This window comes from Patagioenas fasciata, chromosome 3 (genome assembly GCF_037038585.1).
Source record: "Patagioenas fasciata isolate bPatFas1 chromosome 3, bPatFas1.hap1, whole genome shotgun sequence".
NCBI classification, from domain to species: domain Eukaryota; kingdom Metazoa; phylum Chordata; class Aves; order Columbiformes; family Columbidae; genus Patagioenas; species Patagioenas fasciata.
The window spans coordinates 86735737-86754289 of NC_092522.1; the positions used below are offsets into that span (position 1 = coordinate 86735737).

General features: G+C 36.2%; 1 protein-coding gene across 8 annotated transcripts in view; it reads left to right on the top strand.

The window, feature by feature from the left end:
* Nucleotides 1-18553, top strand: part of MAP3K7 (mitogen-activated protein kinase kinase kinase 7) — a 51260-nt gene that overhangs the window by 17028 nt on the left and 15679 nt on the right. For 5 of the 8 annotated variants that reach the window (XM_071806748.1, XM_071806749.1, XM_065833430.2 and 2 more), the window contains 7 exons: nucleotides 1118-1242; nucleotides 4706-4834; nucleotides 6936-7066; nucleotides 8526-8607; nucleotides 9781-9932; nucleotides 10560-10719; nucleotides 13227-13307. In XM_071806748.1, coding sequence (XP_071662849.1) covers nucleotides 1118-1242; nucleotides 4706-4834; nucleotides 6936-7066; nucleotides 8526-8607; nucleotides 9781-9932; nucleotides 10560-10719; nucleotides 13227-13307 — 860 coding nt within the window. The remainder of the gene's footprint in view (nucleotides 1-1117; nucleotides 1243-4705; nucleotides 4835-6935; nucleotides 7067-8525; nucleotides 8608-9780; nucleotides 9933-10559; nucleotides 10720-13226; nucleotides 13308-18553) is intronic. The other 3 variants (XM_071806750.1, XM_071806751.1, XM_065833434.2) reach the window with 1 other exon arrangement.

Below are 18553 nucleotides of genomic sequence, written 5' to 3' on the forward strand. Positions count from 1 at the left end.
TATGGCTCATAATTCTGTGTGTTCTTGCAATGGGAGTTTAACATCATTTACAAAAATTTCTTTTTTTTTTTTTTTTTTGAAAGAAATGCCATTAATTGTTGCTAACTGTATTGGATGTACTGTATTCTAAATGAAAGCTGTGCATTTGAAACTACAGTTACAGAATGATGGTGCATATTACAGGAAATAGACTGTGCTCAGTTACTTTCCATTGAACTGGAACTGCTCCTGTCCTGCATCATGGAAGAGGATTTTTATAGGGATTGGATTTGTAATTACAGGCATTTAAAATGCCCTGATTTTACAGTGGGTTGTGGTATTAAATAAGAGAACATTAGGTGGGGGGCTTGTTTGGTTGCTTGGTTTTAACAGCATATTTAATCTGATATATTAGAGCTGTTTCCCGACATGACCATCTCTGCCCCCTCCTTCTGCTTGTTCCACTACCACTGCCAGAATCTCCCATCACTTCCCACTGAAACAAAAATGAGTAGTTTTCTGCCTGGTCAATTTCTAGATCTCACTCATTTTACAGCTTCAGATGTGGCTTCACAGATGAGGTGGAAACAGAGATTTGGGGATCAGCAGGGGGATTTTGGTGGTAGCCTGCAGTTATTACCGGATAAAATTACAACTTGAAGCCACACTTTAAATCTTGAATTCTTTATTGGATCCCCAGTCTTGATTTAGAGAGCTGTTAACATGTCACTTTAAATGCTTTCATTTAAATAAATAGCTACATTGACTGACATTAATGGCAGTCTTCTGTGGTAAAATTGTTACAGCACTTGTTTTTCAGAATCTGCTTAGTGGTTTACTATGGCTAAAGACATTTATCTAAAATCTAGCATGTAGAAATGTTAATGCATTAAAATATATATTTGATTATTTTAAAATATTTCATACGTTCAGATTTGGCACAAGTGACCTTATTTCTCAAATTATAAAACTAAAGCACTGAGAAGCAAAGCCTCAGATACTCAACTACATTAAAATGACCGTTGTTGGGATAAAAATATCAGTGGTTTATTACCAGACTGTTTCCTTCTACAATTTTAATTTGGTTTTGGTTGGTTTTGTTCTTGGTTTTGTTTTTGTCTTTTTTTTCCTTTGACAGCTTGCTCTTGGTAGCTGGGGGGACAGTTCTAAAAATCTGTGATTTCGGTACAGCCTGTGATATTCAAACACACATGACCAACAATAAGGGAAGTGCTGCTTGGATGGCACCTGAAGTTTTTGAAGGTAAAAATAATTTACAGTGTCAATATTATGTGATCTTTCTAGATATGCAACTGCAAATTAATTTGGTATAGGAAGTAAGAGCATCATGTAATCTCACTTTATTTCAATCAGTGTGCTAAAGTTTGAAGTGAAAAAATCTTGGCGGAAGTCTGACTTTTATTTAAAAATCTGCGTGATTGTGTATTGCCAAATGGTATTGCAGAGTTTTGAACAGCAGCACTGAATTGACTCTCATTTTAGTATCAGACAGTTAATTACATGAAGATGTTGAACCTTTGTTTTTGTCATTGCTGAGATTTACGTAAGGAGTACCTTTAGACAGCTGCTGTTTCTTATTTTATAAGCAAGTAAAACACTGCCAGAGGGCAATTTCCCCATGATTGTTCTGTTTCCAAGATCCTTATGTCATTTCAGACTGTTCTGACATTTAAATACAGTCGTTACTTTCACTCCCTATTCTGATCAGCTTTTATCTTTAGAATCTGCCTTAGTGTCTCTAAATTGAACATAATTGCCTTCATTTTCAGTCCTCCACTTTCTTATAACTCCATTTTTGTTTGCTTTTTGTGTAATCTAGAGTTTTGATGTACTTCCTCTTTCCTACATACTGAGGAACTTGTTATTAACAGTTAATTTAGTTAAGTGAGAAAACAAGCTATTTCTTGGAGCGTAGCTGGGGAGGACTGATACTTGATAATTGGATAGGTATAATTGCTGTGTGTTTTTCAGATACATAAGCCAGTGAATATTAGATTGCAAATTGAACACCTTTTAGCCAGTCAGTAATTCAAATTATTATTGCAATTAGCAGAGTGGGCTGGAGAAGTCATCTTCCTGCTTTAGGAAGCAGATGGTCCTGGTTTTGATCTATTTGGCAAGTGCCTATGTGCAGCAGTTGCTTCCCAGATTCTGGATCCAAGGGGCCTCTTCTCTTTTACTGTCCTTGTTCCACAAAGCAGTAACAAATTATGTGTGGTTATATGCATTTTTAGGAGGTGTTTCCCCTCCCACACACCACTTGTGGAGTTTTTGTTTTGAAGTTACCTTTTTTCCCCGCATATTGCTTGGAGGACCCACCCAAGAGTGATCTGTTGCACTCTGGTGCCTAAAAATTTCCCATCGTGTCCCTTTATATTGAGGCACCTATTCTATTTAAGTCTACCTAGAAATGCTTCTTTCCTTAACACTTGTTTACTATTAAATTAAATTGTATCAATAAGAGATTTTTTTCTTCTAGAAATAATCAATGGGGCAATCAATGTTAAAGCTAGATTTTGAGTAAAAAAAAAATCTTAATATAAAACGGATTTTGAAAGAAATATATTGTAGTAAGAGTTTACAGTGCATATCCTGATTCCTCTCGTGTAGGTATTCAGCAAGGTAGAACAAAGAAATCTTTTACTGCAAATTTATTGTTGAACAACAACAAAAGCCTTCTCTTTGCAGTTGGTTTTATATACTTAGATCTGGAAGCATTTATTGATAATGACACAAATCTTTATAAGAGTATCAGGAAAACAAAGGAATAGAGTAGCTTCTATGATGCAGCATACCAATTACTCTTGAAACAGTCATTAAACTACTAAAATTATCATGTCAAATGTCAAAATTATTAAAAAATTATTTGCTTATGCTACTGCATCAGAATTCAACAATGGAATAAATGCTAATATTATTTGACTACTGTTCTAATCTAAAAATGTTAGTACTAGAACAATGAAGGCACAAGAAGTATCTAGTGTAGATAGCAGAGTGCTTATAGAAGTAATTGTTCGAATATTAAGATTTTTCCCCCATTTTAAACGTTAGGGCACCAAAAGCCTTGTACAAACCAAACCATCTAAATGAAATCATCATTTAGATCAGGATAAAGCAGAAGAGAGCGAATGCTCCAACCTCAGAACTCCCATTAGAAGAAACAATTTTTAAATTGCTTTGGCATAATTGGATAAATCGAGGAATGATTGTGTCAATCTGTTGTCCTATCTTGGTCTGGTACATAATGAAACGATACAGAAAACTCGCACTGCTTTTCAGAATTAGTCCAAGACTTCCAGGCCACAAAACAGAATTTCCTTGCCCAAACAGGAGAAGAACACTTTTTCGCTGTCATACACTGTGTGTCACCGAGGTGCTGTGGCTGCATAGCTGTTTTACTTCTCTTAGCAATCTGCCATTATTTACAGATACTTCTTTTTTTCCCAAGCATCTTTGAAAATAAGCTGACAGATAAAGCTGACTTTGTTATTCCCCTTCAGTAATTTTTGAACTCGTTAGCCATGTTCGGCTACTTTGATAGAGTCATAAAGACTTTTGGAGATGCCAAGTTCTTAGAGAGTTTTGTAAAATCAGTAGCTGGAAGAAATCCACGTTTAGTACCTCTCACTTCGAGGGGACTTGCGGTTTGTGCTGCAGCCTGGCTCTCCTGTCTGCCTTGCACACTGACTGGGGCTGCAAGAACTAGTGTGAGAATGCGCTGCTCTCCCTGCACAGTTCCTCAGAGGTCTGGCAGCAGAGGAAGATTGCTCATAAAAAGAGTGGAGACTGTTGTGACTGGATGTGATGTGATGAGTATCCACATGAAAATAAGCTTCTTTAATTGCTCTGTTTATGAAATGATTTATCTCTGTGATGCTTTCTGACTACATGTTAACAAAATAATCTCTTGGCCATTCCATGCTGGTTTTGATACTTGTTCAAAGACAGATAAGCAAATCTCTATAATTTACGTTCACACATTTATTCTCATGTCATTAGCCATTCACATTTATTTTAAGTATTTCCATGAGTTACGGTTACAGAGCATACATTCTTTATTTGCAGTCTCTAAAAATTTTTATTCTATATTATATATCACCTACATGTTTTCTGCACCTTTAACAGGAGTCTTAGAAATATTGAATTTGCGGTCAAAGAACTTTTAAGTAATGACATGGCAAAAAGAGTAAGAATAATAAACAGGAAGGAAATAAGATGGTGAGGAATTGAGGAATCTGGTAATTTGTTCATATAGTAACTTACTAGTTCTGCTAAAGACCTCTAATTAATAAAGAGGAATGGATGTGACAGAAATGTTAATGGCTGGCATATTGTGACTAACGTGGAAGAAGTGAGGTGAAGTAAATTTAGAGGAAGTAAGCATAGTGAGTTAAATCCTGAATGCAGGAGATTTTTGCAACTTTATGAATTGCATTTTATATCATTTAAGAAAACTGACACATTCCAGGATGCCTCCAAGTGAAGGAATTGATTTCCAGAGAGAGGCATTCTTAACAATCTTACAGTTAAATGATTTCAGTCTGAAGTTAGCATAAATCGGCCAGCTTTATATAACTCTTTTTTTCTCAGCAAAACAAATGTGAAGTGAAAGGAAGCATATAGAGCTATTTATCAGCTCAAGCTGTACTTCATTTTAATGCATTATATAGAAAAGAGGCAAATTATGTTGATGGCTTTCTTCCAGGTAGCAATTACAGTGAAAAATGTGACGTTTTCAGTTGGGGTATTATTCTCTGGGAGGTAATCACGCGTAGGAAACCTTTTGATGAGATTGGTGGTCCAGCTTTCCGTATAATGTGGGCAGTTCACAATGGTGAGTTGAAAATACTTTATTGCATTTGAAGTTGTGTATTTGACCTATAAATTTGCTAAACACACTTAACTGTGCAGCTTTAAATTACTAGTTTTTCCATTTTATGCTTCATTAAATATGCATTTTTGTCATAAAGACTTAATATATAGACACTACCACTTCTGTGTCAGTGTGGGGTTTGTGTTATTTGGCTGCTAAAGTGCTTGCATCTCCTGCTACGTGTAGCTAGCATGTGAACAAACAAGGGAAAAGAGACACATTCTTTTTGTTATGACACTACATTCTAAAAGTGATCCAAATCAGGTGTTAGAAAACACCCCACAACCTCTCTGTTTGGATGAACAACAATTTTATTAGCCAAGTTGTTTGTTGTGGTTTGTGGGGGTTTGTCTTGTCTTGTTTTGTTTTGTTTTCCTTTAACTGGGCATCTATCGTAAATGTATGAGTTTAAGTAACTTGACCTGTCTTTAGAAATGCCAGAAACTGTCAGATTCCTGCCAGGACCATTAGGCATTAAACATATTACTTTGTTTTTGATCTGTTTCTTCGTTACTGTTCTATTGTTTGAATTGTTTTACCTGTGTGTCTAGGTACCTGCAGTCATGGAGCAGGACTCTACTGTGCTAGCTACTATACAGAACAGATTCTCAGGAGCATGGAATATAAACAGGAGACAGTGGTTGAGTTCAAACAGACAAAAGAAAGCAGTGGTAAAACACTGGTCAGAATCATAGACTGTAGTATCTTCATGCTAGTGGTGTAATATTTTTAACAGTGTATGTTTGAGGTACCATGCCACAGCAGAATTTTAATAAAGTAATGATAGTGAAGTAGTTCAGTGAATTTCTGCAAAGAGTTTCTGCCATGTGTGAAAGACAACACCAAAGAAAGCACAAACTTGTTTGGAAGCTGTAGTTAACAAAGAATCACTGAAGGCTGGTGCTCTGCCTGAGTGTCATTGCTTCCATACTAAATGATAGAAGCTTAACGTGAGCACAGGCATCCTGTTCAATGAAGAAAGAAAGGGATAGACAGTGACAGGATGGATGAGCATTGCAGTCTTAATGCACAAAGACAGATGTTTGCAAATGGCATTTTTGAATGAAGAAAGAGATTCCCATGTCCGTTTTTCAGGGACACGAGTTATTGAGATTGGGAGTGATGAGTGCCTTGCATAAAAACATTAACTGTAAAAGTAAGTGTAAAAGTAATAGTCGTAAATCAGAAAGCCTCAGTAAGGTGCAAAAGTGTCCTTTAGGGGAAGACAAATTCCCTATCTGTCCCAATTTTTGCTCTAAGAACTTGTCTCTTTTTCTCATCTTCCTTTTCCCCCTTTGCTTCTTTTCCTTTTTAGGAAGGAAGTGTTAGTGTGCTTCATCACCCTTGAAATCATGTATTACTTGTTATAGTTAATACATTTTTGAATACCTGCTGCTTTCTATGCAAAATGTCCCTGCATCTCATGTATCAAACACAATTGAATGTCAGTTAATTGTACTTCCCCTTGAAATAGTAAGAAGAGTAGAAACTTGAACAAAAAGACAGCTAAACAGTTATGCAGCAGTTGAAGTAAAATGCGTAATTAAAAATGTATATAGACCGTGAAAAAGTCACATGAAATTGGTACTTCCAGTAATTTTTCAGGAAGTTCTTAGGAACAATATCAGCCCTCTAAAATACTTTTTTCCTTTTTTTTGTTTTCTTGTGAGTACAGTGGTAGGAACCAAAGACTGTCACTGCTTGCCTCGTAGTTTGGTCTAGAGCTTTATTCTTCAGAAAGTGGTAACATATTCATTAGCCATTGTATTATGTTGTATTGGGTCAGTCAGTTAATTTATTCAAACAACTACTAAAGGAAAAGATTAATTTTCTTTCTACTTGTTCATATGTAATTGTAACTTGTATGTAGTGCAGAGGAACTTTTTTGGTCATTTTTGTGTTTGTAAGAGAGAAAATTAAGTATATGCTATTTCTTTCAGATGACACCTAACAGTACCTTTTCCTGCATGTATTTAGCAAGATACTAGAAATAGGTCGGTCGATGACAGTTGTCCTTTATTCTGTTTAACAAATTAAGGGTTTTTTCTAATTCCAATCATAGGTACTCGGCCACCACTGATCAAAAACTTACCTAAACCAATTGAGAGTCTAATGACCCGTTGTTGGTCCAAGGATCCCTCGCAACGACCATCCATGGAGGAAATTGTTAAAATAATGACACACTTGATGCGGGTATACAAATATATTTTAGTGTCTTAATAATTTCTTAACCTATGAAGTTGGGAAATTGAGGGAGTGCAGTCTGGACGACTGAGTAGTGAGGTGGACTGTGAACTGACTGAAGGAAAGAAACCAGAGAGTCGTGGTCAATGGGGCAGAGTCTAGCTGGAGGCCTGTATCTAGTGGAGTGCCTCAAGGGTCAGTACTGGGGCCTGTATTATTCAATATATTCATCAACGATTTGGACAAGGGAATAGAGTGTTACTATCAGCAAGTTTGCTGATGACACCAAGCTGGGAGGAGTGGCTGACACGCCAGAAGGCTGTGCTGCCATCCAGTGAGACCTGGACAGGTGGAGAGTTGGGCAGGGAAAAATTGAATGAAATATAACAAGGGAAAGTGTAGAGTCTTACATCTGGGTAGGAACAACCCCAGATTCCAGTATAAGTTGGGGAATGACCTATTAGAGAGCAGTGTAGGGGAAAGGGACCTGGGAGTTCTGATGGACAACAGGATGACCATGAGCCAGCACTGTGCCCTTGTGGCCAGGAAGGCCAATGGCATCCTGGGGTGTATTAGAAGGGGGATGGTTAGTAGATCAAGAGAGGTTCTCCTTCCCCTCTACTCTGCCCTGGTGAGACCACATCTGGAATATTGTGTCCAGTTCTGGGCCTCTCAGTTCAAGGACAGGGAACTGCTGGAGAGAGTCCAGCGCAGGGCAACAAAGATGATTAAGGCAGTGGAGCATCTCCCTTATGAGGAAAGGCTGAGGGAGTTGGGTCTCTAGCTTGGAGAAGAGTAGACTGAGGGGTAACGTTATTAACGTTTACAAATACATAAAGGGTGAGTGTCATGAGGATGAAGCCAGGCTCTTGTCGGTGACAACCAGCGGTAGGACAAGGGGTAATGGGTTCAAAGTGGAACACAAGAGGTTCCACTTAAATTTGAGAAGAAACTTCTCAGTAAGGGTAACAGAACACTGGAACAGGCTGCCCAGGGGGGTTGTGGAGTCCCCTACTCTGGGGACATTCAAAACCCTCCTGGACACATCCCTGTGTAACCTTATCTAGGTGTTCCTGCTCCGGCAGGGGGATTGGACTAGATGATCTTTTGGGGTCCCTTCCAATCCCTAGCCTTCTGTGATTCTGTATGCCTTTTATCACACTCCAAAGATGACCTTGCATGTTTTCTCTCTCCTTCTCTCTCTCTTTGATACAAATTATCAAATTATTGCAGTAGAGAAAGGAAATAATTCCTCTCCTTATGGGAGAGGTACACTAACTCATAACACATTTAGGGAAATTAATAATGGTCACAGGTGTATTTTAGTGTATCACTAAAGTAATTGCATTTACTACTCAAATATATTATTATAAACATAACATAATTTATAAATTACGAGATACTATTTCAATAATTTTAAAGCAATTGTTAATTACTTTTTAATCAAACCATTGTTGTTTTTTCACAGTACTTTCCAGGAGCTGATGAACCTCTGCAGTATCCTTGCCAGTATTCAGATGAAGGCCAAAGCAACTCGGCCACTAGTACAGGTACACTTGTATAAATAAAAGAACAGCAACATGAAATGATGCAGATAGGTTATAAAGCACATTCTCGCATCGATTTTGAACTCAAATTGGGAAAGGTAACCTTTCCAAAACCTTAAGCACTGGCAGGAGTCTAATTTTTTTTTTTTTCTTAAGATCTTTTACCACTTCATATTTTGTGTTTTCAGTCAAAGGGTTTTCCTGATGTGAACCTTTAATGAAGAACAAGCATATAATAAAAGCTGTCTCTGAATGTCTAGGCTTAAGGTCTTCTCCTTTTTTCCACAGGAAGGTTGCTACCAATTGACACTTTTTCACTCATGTTTGATGTATAGGAGTTGAGCATTTTAATTTTTTTTACTATTCTTGAAAGCTGCACCTGCTTTCATTTATGATGTCTGCAATTTAAACTTGCAGTTGTTCTATGTTAAGATGCAGCAAATGGAGTAATTTAAATGAAGTGCACAGAAATCACTACAAGGGTGAATGGAACAAAACGTGGGCTAGGCTTTCAGGTAGTGTTGCCCTCAGATAAATCGTTTTAATAACAGAGAATAAAGATTGTTTGGTCATCTAATTTTTTAGAGTACAGTTTTCCCACTTCAGTTGTTTTAAATCTTAGGTGTCTTCACCTTCCACTGCTTGGCTGGTTTGTTTTCTAGCACCAAACAAATTGCTGTTACTTCGTGTAAAGTTTTCCTGGCTACTTTGCAACTTAGTGACCTGTATACTACAAAATCTTTTCAGCTGTGGCATTGTACTGACTTTACTAGCTGTTCTTCACCCCTCAGCACATGATTTTAAGATATTTATCACTTTAAACTGTGAATATACATTATCTGTTATTTTTCAGGTATTTCTGCTCCTCTATGGTTTATGATGGACTTAGTAATTAATTGCAAATGAGGTTGCTGGCTGTGTTGTTAATATAACATGTACCTCAACAATTTCAGAGCAAGCTGAAGATTGACTTCCTCGTAGTACTTCATCATGTACTCTGTCTTTTTCACTCCTTTTACTTTTTACATTAATGGATCTGTTGTGATCTTGCAGCTTGCTTTTCATTAGAGTTGCTTTAAAGCAAAGTTAGGCTTCTGAGAATGCTCAAGTGAAGAGATGCACTTTAGTATTTTTAATGGAAATTCTCCAGTTTTTTTCCTTGTTATTGATTTCTAGGTTCGTTCATGGACATCACTTCTACAAACACAAGTAACAAGAGTGACGCTAACATGGAACCAAGTGATTTCCAAGGAGCTTCTACCAATGACACTATAAAACGTTTAGAGTCAAAATTGGCGCAGCAAATGAAAAATACAGCAAAGCAACCGGTAAGCCAACATAAGCAATTTTGAACCATAATGATGAAATGATCAAAAGTGTTGTAACTATTACAAAATATTAGTGTCTTCTTTCAAAAACAGTACAAAATTGGGACCAGTTAGTTATAGGGAAAGAACATGAAAGGGGATGGAAAAATATCAAATAATTCCAAAAAGGTAAACTGGAAGGCTCTAATAAGATTGCCAATTAAATAAGAAAAAAGTTCATTTAAAAGTATTCATAAGGTATAAACAAATAAATAAATAATCAGAATTTGCTGCCTTAATTTAGAACCAAAATATTAGCATGACATGAAAGGATGAAACATTTATGTGAATTTTTAAAATAGGATGTAAAGTAGGATGAAAAAATACAAATATTCTCTTGTGACAATATTGGCCTAATTCTACTCATTTTTCATCTGGTAAAGTTAGATTCTTTTGATAGTTGCAGGTATTTGCTTCTTCTATGCCAATAGTAGCTAAATTATTACAATTTTTTGAATTATAAATTTTAAATCGTGTCATTTTTAAGATGCACATTGTAAAAATATGTTTTAACCTACATACTGTGCATATCACGGAGGGGCTCCTGCAGATTTTTTTTCTTTTTTAAAAATGTGACTGTTGAAACAGGGTGATCCTGGCCGTTTGAGTTTACCCCCCTCTCGCGGGAGCAGCGTGGAGAGCTTGTCAGATGCTCGTGCGCGACCACCATCAGCCCTTGTTTCGGGAGAAGCCAAGAGGATGAGTGCTGACATGTCTGAAATAGAAGCAAGAATAGCATCCATCACAGGTAAAATTAAAGCATGTTTGGGAGTTAGACTAAACAATTGGAAGGAGGATGTAAAACAGGCATAGTCTTATAGAGGGTTAATGCCATCAGCCGTGTGAAAATACTTTAACTTTTCATGTAGTCTTTATTAATTGTGCGGGAAAATGGCTTCATTCACTGTTGTACACTCAACAAAGTTGAGCATTTTAATCGGGTACTTTTAAGGTTGCAGAAGAGATCACTTTTGTTAAATGAGACTTTTACCTTTTTAAAAAATCATTATGAGACTTTTAAATATGAGTATTATTCCAAATGCACAACTTTCTCCTTTGCATCTGAAATAATGTTATTCCATCTCTGACAGCATAATTATTTCTAAAATAACATTTCCTTCAAGATTCTTCTTACAATATTTTGAAATTAAAAGGTGACTTTAAGCTTCAGCGTGTTCCCAAATACATTTTAAAATCCACTTTGGCAGATTGCAGAAACTTACTTAGATTTTTATTTATCAGATAATTAAAGCCTTGGTATATTTTGTTTAAAACAAACAAAAAGCTGCAGCTGTTTTGCCAGGTTTATTTCAGGTAGCTATAAACTGTTGTGTCTAAGCATTGAATCCTTAAGTGAATTGGAACTTATGTGTAAGTATAAATACATAATTTTATGGTAAAAGCAATCTTTATTCTTCCCAGGAGAGCAAATTAATAAAAATGTGTATACTTGGCAAACATTTTCTTGTCTCTTTTCTTCATCAAATATATTGTTTGTTAATCTACGCAAACTTAAGGTTTTAAGTTTCATATGGGAAACTTTTGTTACGGTATATAACTACAGATTTATTTAATCAGACAAAATTACTTCGGTTAGTCCAGGGTTCTAGTATTTTTCTACTGATCTGAAAATTAGGGTAATCGAGTAACTGCAATTAATAATGAAATATGCATCATATTCTGGCTTTCTTGTGCACCATGGCTATTCCATTTTTGTTCTCCATTGTATTATGATTACTCCAGGATTTTGTTTTACTAAATACTGAAGTTACTCATAATATTTATCTTGCCCTAAACACTTTTTACTTTTGTGTTCCTATTTCAAAGCCTTATTTCAAGATTTGTCTTTCGTATTGTCAGTCTTTGACTGGATGGTTGTGTAGCACATCTCACCATGAATATCTCTAAAGGTTTCCTAACACAGAAGACAGCCGTGTGCTTACCTGATAATAACAACATACTGGTTTTATTTTAAAATACGTCAGGACTCACTTTGGTCACTGATACTCTAAAGTCAATGTGAATTTTTTTACATTAGTGGAGATAAGCCGGACCTCCTTTGTGTGAGTTTTTAATTTTCCTGGTTTGTACATTGCTCTGAATACTAATTATTATTTCAAAATATTCTAAGACTTTTTTTAATGACTGGAGGGTTTCTTCTTCTTGAAACAAAAGTACATATTGAACATACTAGTTACTTTTTTTAAGAAATCACTTCAGGCAATAGTGGACTACTAGAAATAAGATCAAACCCATCTGACTGTAACTCTTTCAAAAAGAGCTGAAACAGCACTGTATTGGGTTTGCTTTGGTTTTTTTACTCTTTTTAACTGTGTGACAGAAATAATATGTTGTGAACCTGAAAAAAAAATTGTGGCTGGGTGAGAATTGGGCTGTCGTTAAGAGCAAATCAGGTCAATAATTATTTAATCTTCTTGTTCCAACTGTTGCAAGATTAAGTGTAAATCACATAATGCACATCATCATTGCTTTTTAAGTTTGAGATGGATATGCTGCAGTGTTCTACCTTTGAGAGATGGATTCAGACATTTCTCTGAATGGGAACTATTTATCCTAAACTAAACAAGTGCTAAAATAAAAATTAAAAATGTATTATGAGATTTTATTCCAAAGTATATAGTGTTTCTTGAACATCATTCAAAAATTAAAAGGTTGGTAGTGATATCCGATTTCTAAAACAAAACATCTTCACTAACAGGACAAACGAATGAAAGGCAGGAATGATTGTCAAATGTAGTAAGAGTAAGCATTTTTTCAGAAACAAATGAGGTTTCCTTTAAAAGGAGATGATTCAAAGAAACGGAAGTACCCAACTATTAATCTTGCTCATAAGATAGTTTGTACCCCACACTAAAGATAAAATGTTGTGTAAGTTCAGGAATTTATTCTGAGTATACAGGTGATCTGAAAAAATTTGTTCTGTGTTTCGATAATTACATTTGATTTTTCCCTTCCTTGTTGCCATGCTGCTTTCTGTGTTTGACTTTTGTGTTGCTAACTATAACTAATTACACGGTGTTGTAATGACAGCTAGTTCTGCATTTTTTGCTTTTTAACAGTTGCTTTACTATGTGTAAGCATGAGTGGAAGGCAATGCAGTTTATTCTGCATGACACATTTTTGCATGAACTATAGTTAACCAATTTTACGAAAAATGCAATATTAGAAGTTTAATAATTTTGCTATTGCCATTTTAGTGTTTTGCATGTGTATTGTATATGTGTATTTTTTCAGCCTATTCCAAGCCTAAACGAGGCCATCGTAAAACTGCTTCATTTGGCAACATTCTGGATGTCCCTGAGATCATCATACCAGGTATCGCAGACCAGGTGAACGGGTCAGTTGGTTAAGATGCCGGAATAATGATCAGACTGCTAAAAATACTTCTTGCTCCAGTTGCTCTAGGACAGAACTAGAAATTATCCCAATAATTTTTTTCATAATGTCTCTGTAAAGAGCAGTGTGATACTTTAGTATAAACTTACTTTTATCAGTAAATAATTCCATCTTTTAGTTCAAACTTACTTATCTTGATAAAGGACTTTTTCCTTTATGATCTTAAGAATCTTCTTATAGAGGAAATCTATATATGTAGTTATCTATTACAATAGCTCATTTGGTGAAAATGGACTTAAGTTGAAGAATTCCTGTCCAGGTAATTATCTTGCTCTAATCTTTGTTGTGTTTGAGCACCCATTTTTAATCTGATCAAGTATTAGTAGAAAAGAAAAACAAACGCTTGAATACATTATGCACAGAACTTCAAATCCATGTGATACTTGTGATTAAAAAAAAATTAACACTTAATCTATGTAATTCTTCTATCTGGCTCTGCTTTTCTAGAGCTAAAATGTGTCTGCATGAGGTATTTCTGTTGTGTTTAAGTCAATGCAAGCTAAAATTATTGTTATAGAAGAGGCTTGTGACAGGAAGAAAATCAGTAATCAGGCACCATAGCTGGTAATTTCAGCTGGAACTTTAATGAATAATTCTCAACTATCCCAAGCCTATATTTAGTTAGCAGTCTATTGTTTCCCTTTGCCTTTCCTTTTTTTTTTGCAGTCAGAGTGGATTTCTCTGTTTTAAAGTTGAAGGCAAAAGATTATTCTGTACAAAAGTTTACATATAAAAACACAGAATATCAAAAAGTAGATTCCAAAGAATAGCACTACTCATGGAAAGAAAACCTACTTGGCATTGAGGCAAACAAATCAGCAAGGAAGTTTTCTACTGTAGCTTTGCACTGACCTGGCCAGCCATGACATAAATGAAATCCTTAGAAATCCTCAGACAGCACGGAAAGAGAAAGTAAAGAGATCCGTCGAGTTTTGCAGTGTCAACATGTGATGAGAGCCTGGTAAACAAGCTCTAGAAACTGAGAGCCTCTACTGGCTGCGTGTAGCAGCACTGAGGCGTCCAAGAAACCTCGAAACTTTTAGAGAACTGTTAAAAAGTCAGTGAAATAAAAGGCCATGGGATTTTCCAAAAATAAATTGTACCAGTATATTTGTTTTACTTGCTTAGGTAGAGGAAGTCAATTAGATATTCTTCAGCTGGACTATTTTAATTGAACTTGACAGGATGAGAATTCCAAGGTGAATTTGGAATAGATACAAGAGAAATAGCAGCCTGTAGAAATGAAAGAAGGTGTAGAGTTGAGTAAGCATATTAATGAGTTTTCTCCAAATTTACTCGTAAGGTATTTAGGTCTTAAAGGTGCGACCATGAAATTCACTGTTAATGCTTTAGCAGAAGTGACTACTCATAAAAAGGAGGATTAGTTTATCACATAGGATGAGTTTTGTTGTGACTGGGGAGGTAAAAATAGAAATAGGGTAAAATCCAGGGTCGTACACTGTGGGTCGTACACTGTGGGTCATACACTAGCAACAATTTAATAAAATGACCGTAAAGGAGCATAGCAGATGCATGCAGATTAATTTTAGGTAGTATAAGCCACAAATGCAAAGCGGTCGTGAAAAACCATGTGAAATCTTAATGTTCATTTCTGTGAAGGATAAGGAGGCACTAACACTATTTTGCAAGTCCTCGTTGAGGTTTAATCAGGAATTCAGCTTACTATTCAGGGCAGACATAGAAAAGAAACATACATGAGCTCTGAAATAACAGCAAGAGGAGTTACTTGCATGGTATGGAGTCTATGAAGAAGAATCTATAAGCATGGCTTTTTTAGGCCACAAGATGAGAGCTGAGAAATTAATAATTACTTTCTATAGATGAATCTGCAGCTGAAGACTAGGAAGAGAGAACTACTTCAGCTAAAAGACAGTATGTGCACAATGGAAAAAGGATATAAGTTGTCTGCACTTAAGCCTGGGCTTTAATGGGTTTTCTGGTCAGCAGAACAGATTTCCCATAAGAATCATAGGGCCGGAAAAAAGAGATTAATCATTACATGACAGGGATGTGATCATCTGCCCAGTAAACTAATTATCTGTATACTTAAAGCAGTTATTCAAAAGTACCATGCTTAGTTATTCTTTTAAAGACAATATAATATGGCCTATTTCTCACCTCTTTCCTTACTGTATCAGCATATGGATTTCAATCCTGGCCTCTTAACACACTTTTCCCCTTTTAGTTATACTTCCGAAATACCCAAACTGGCACCTGAGTCTCCGTCCTGCCCCGTTCCATTCCTTAGCATTTCTGCCACATACCTGGCTTCTCCAAACTTCCCTGAGCACGTCCGTCTGTCTGCAGCGCGAGCAACCCTTCTGTCCTGCGACCCACCGTGTGCTGCTGCCGGTGGTTCTGCTGAGCACATGGAGAGGCAGCTGCTACCCAGCGAGGGGAGGCCGCGGGCAGGCAGTGCAGGCAGGGGACACAGCGGGCAGGAGTGTTACCGTGAGTCAGCTGCTTTGGGGCAGGGCTATTTTAGAAGTATGAGTACTACATCTGCTGTCACTGGGGTTTTTTGTAATGCGTTGCCTCGGCTGCTTTTTGTCCGTGAACTGATTATGCTACCGAGGTCGTGAAATACAAGTGTTTATCAATTGAAGGTAAAATGCTGGCAGAACTGGAAGCTTTTAATACATATTTGCTCTTTTGTCTAAATATGTTTAAATAAGGGTAAACAGATCTTCCGTTTAAGATGTTATTTTGTGTGACGAGCTTACAAAACTTGAAAAATGGATCAACTAATTCCTTTTTGGTGTAACAACCTGGCAAATTAGTTCTCAGTGGTGGTATCTTGCAACCAGATATCCAAGTGAAGTAACCATTTTTTCTTCTCAAATTTATAGTATATACAATATATATAGCATATATATATAAAAAATAAGTGTCAACATTTTATGAAAAATGAAAATATTTTATGAAAAACAAAAACCCAAGCAAGTACAAAAGGCATAAGTAGTTACACGTTTAAAGAAACAATAAGAAAAATCTAAATATAGTGTATAATATGATCAAGAACACCTTTTTGCTACAAACCAGTCAAGCAGCATCTAACAAATATACCTTCAAGTACAGCCTTTTCTTCACTGACAACATTAGACATCCCATATATATAGCATGTGTGCATTTGGCTTTGTAATTTTGTCATCTGAAACCGTGCCACAGCATTCAGATTTTTATAGCATTTACACTGCATAAATGATTACTCAAGAGAGACACATTTTGTTGAGTGTCTTTAGAAAGTGGATAGGAATTAGATGCTATAGGTCTGTAATTTTTCCATCTATTTCTAAAACCAGTATAAGCCAGAAATCCCACTCTTGTCTTCTCAGGTCACTTTGTTCTTCTGGAATTCAGATCAATGTTTTAACTTCTTTAAAATGTCCTCTCGCCCTGTTACATCCACTGATCATCCAGTACTGTGAGGGAGATTTGGGTCCTGTAGGTGTGTAAGGAAGAGAGAGTACTGTGTGCAAATAAGAGACTGTAAAAGGAGACATAAGTATCTGCTAAAGGGCAGGGAGAAGATTTCATAGCTGGTCTGGATGCTTGAGGGGGTGATCAAAAGCCTTAGTAAGTTGTATAATTTGATTTTGCTAGAGTATGTGAGGCAGCACATGATGGAAGTTTCCTGTACCTTTTGAATTTCAGTTTAGAAAATAAACAACGATATGAGAAATTGGGGTTTTTTTGAGACCAGGGAGTATATTTGTGATGTTTGATTTTTAATCTTAAAATCCCATAAGCCGTTGTAATCCTGACATAGTACATCAAGCTACTGTATATTAACTTATTTGCTTTTACATAAATCTTAGTTGTTATAATGAGAAAAAAAATAGTTTTAAATGGAGGTAGAGGTAAGAACAAGATCAAAACTGTAAGAGGAGAGCATAGAGAAGTAGCACTGATAATTTCAAATAAAGATTATATGTTGTATATTACATTTTTCAATTGACATTTGTCTTGAATCTGGAGCAATAAGTATTTGTTGATTCGTAGTCTCTTTCAGCTTTGTCCAAGCTATTTGCCAGATGTCTGCAGTAGTTACACTAATTAAAATGGCATTGCCTAGTAGAGCTTGCTCTTCCCTCATGCTACTAACTTGAAGATATTTCATTTAAAGGTGTCTTTTATTACAACACAACACTTTTGGCCCCTCCTTCTCCCCCCAAGGCATTTTCTTTGCTTTCTTGCACCCCACCCTGATTATTTTAACATTTTGGCAGCCATGTTCTAATATTTCAGCAACACATGTGCTGGGTTCTTTAAATTCACGAATGTTGCTAATCTGAAATTAGAATTTCAGATATTTTTGCAAGCCTATTTCAGCTGAGCTAATTTTAGAACAGTGTTGTTGAATGAAATGTGTGCATAATTTTGTATCGGCCGTGGGTGGATCGCCCATATCTTGAGCTGAGCTGTGGCACCCAGATAAAGTACCCACAGTACAGAATTCTATTAAATGAATAATCTTGTTTGTTAAATGATTAGGTATTGAAAAAGTTCACTGCAAGTGAACAAGTTCAGAAATTTTGACATAAATTTGTCATTCACACGATCTCTAATATCGAAGTATTAAACATAATATAGCCATTGTTGCTTAGGTAAGTATATACTTCCTCTGAATTTCAGAAGCAAAAGATCAGGATTACAATTCAGATTAATGTGTAGTCAGAGTAAAGAATATATTCCCATTCTAGAATACTTCTTGATTTCCTTATATGCTTGTTTCTGGTAATACCTAAAATGTTAGACTATAAGATGTCATGACAAATGGTAAAGTGACACTGAGAATTTTTTATTGTTGTTTTGTGCTAATGTGTTCCTACATGTAATAATACCCTTATTTAAAAATTTAAAGTATGATACCATTAAATGTATTGATTCAACATTAAATAGTCTTACGTTTTTGTAGTAACTGTTGCAAATCAAAACACCTGTCAAGATAGGCCATGGAGTTATGTGGAGGAGATGATGCTGAATGAGAAGTATCTAAAAGGTTAAAAATGCGATGCCTGGGAGGGAGCTGGGCTGACGAGTGCTGCGGGCGAGGGGCTACGGCTGCAGGACATGTTTCAGATGCTCCCCTCCAGTAGCAAAGTTACGTAATGCGGAGCTAAGACCAAGAATTTTGAGCATTG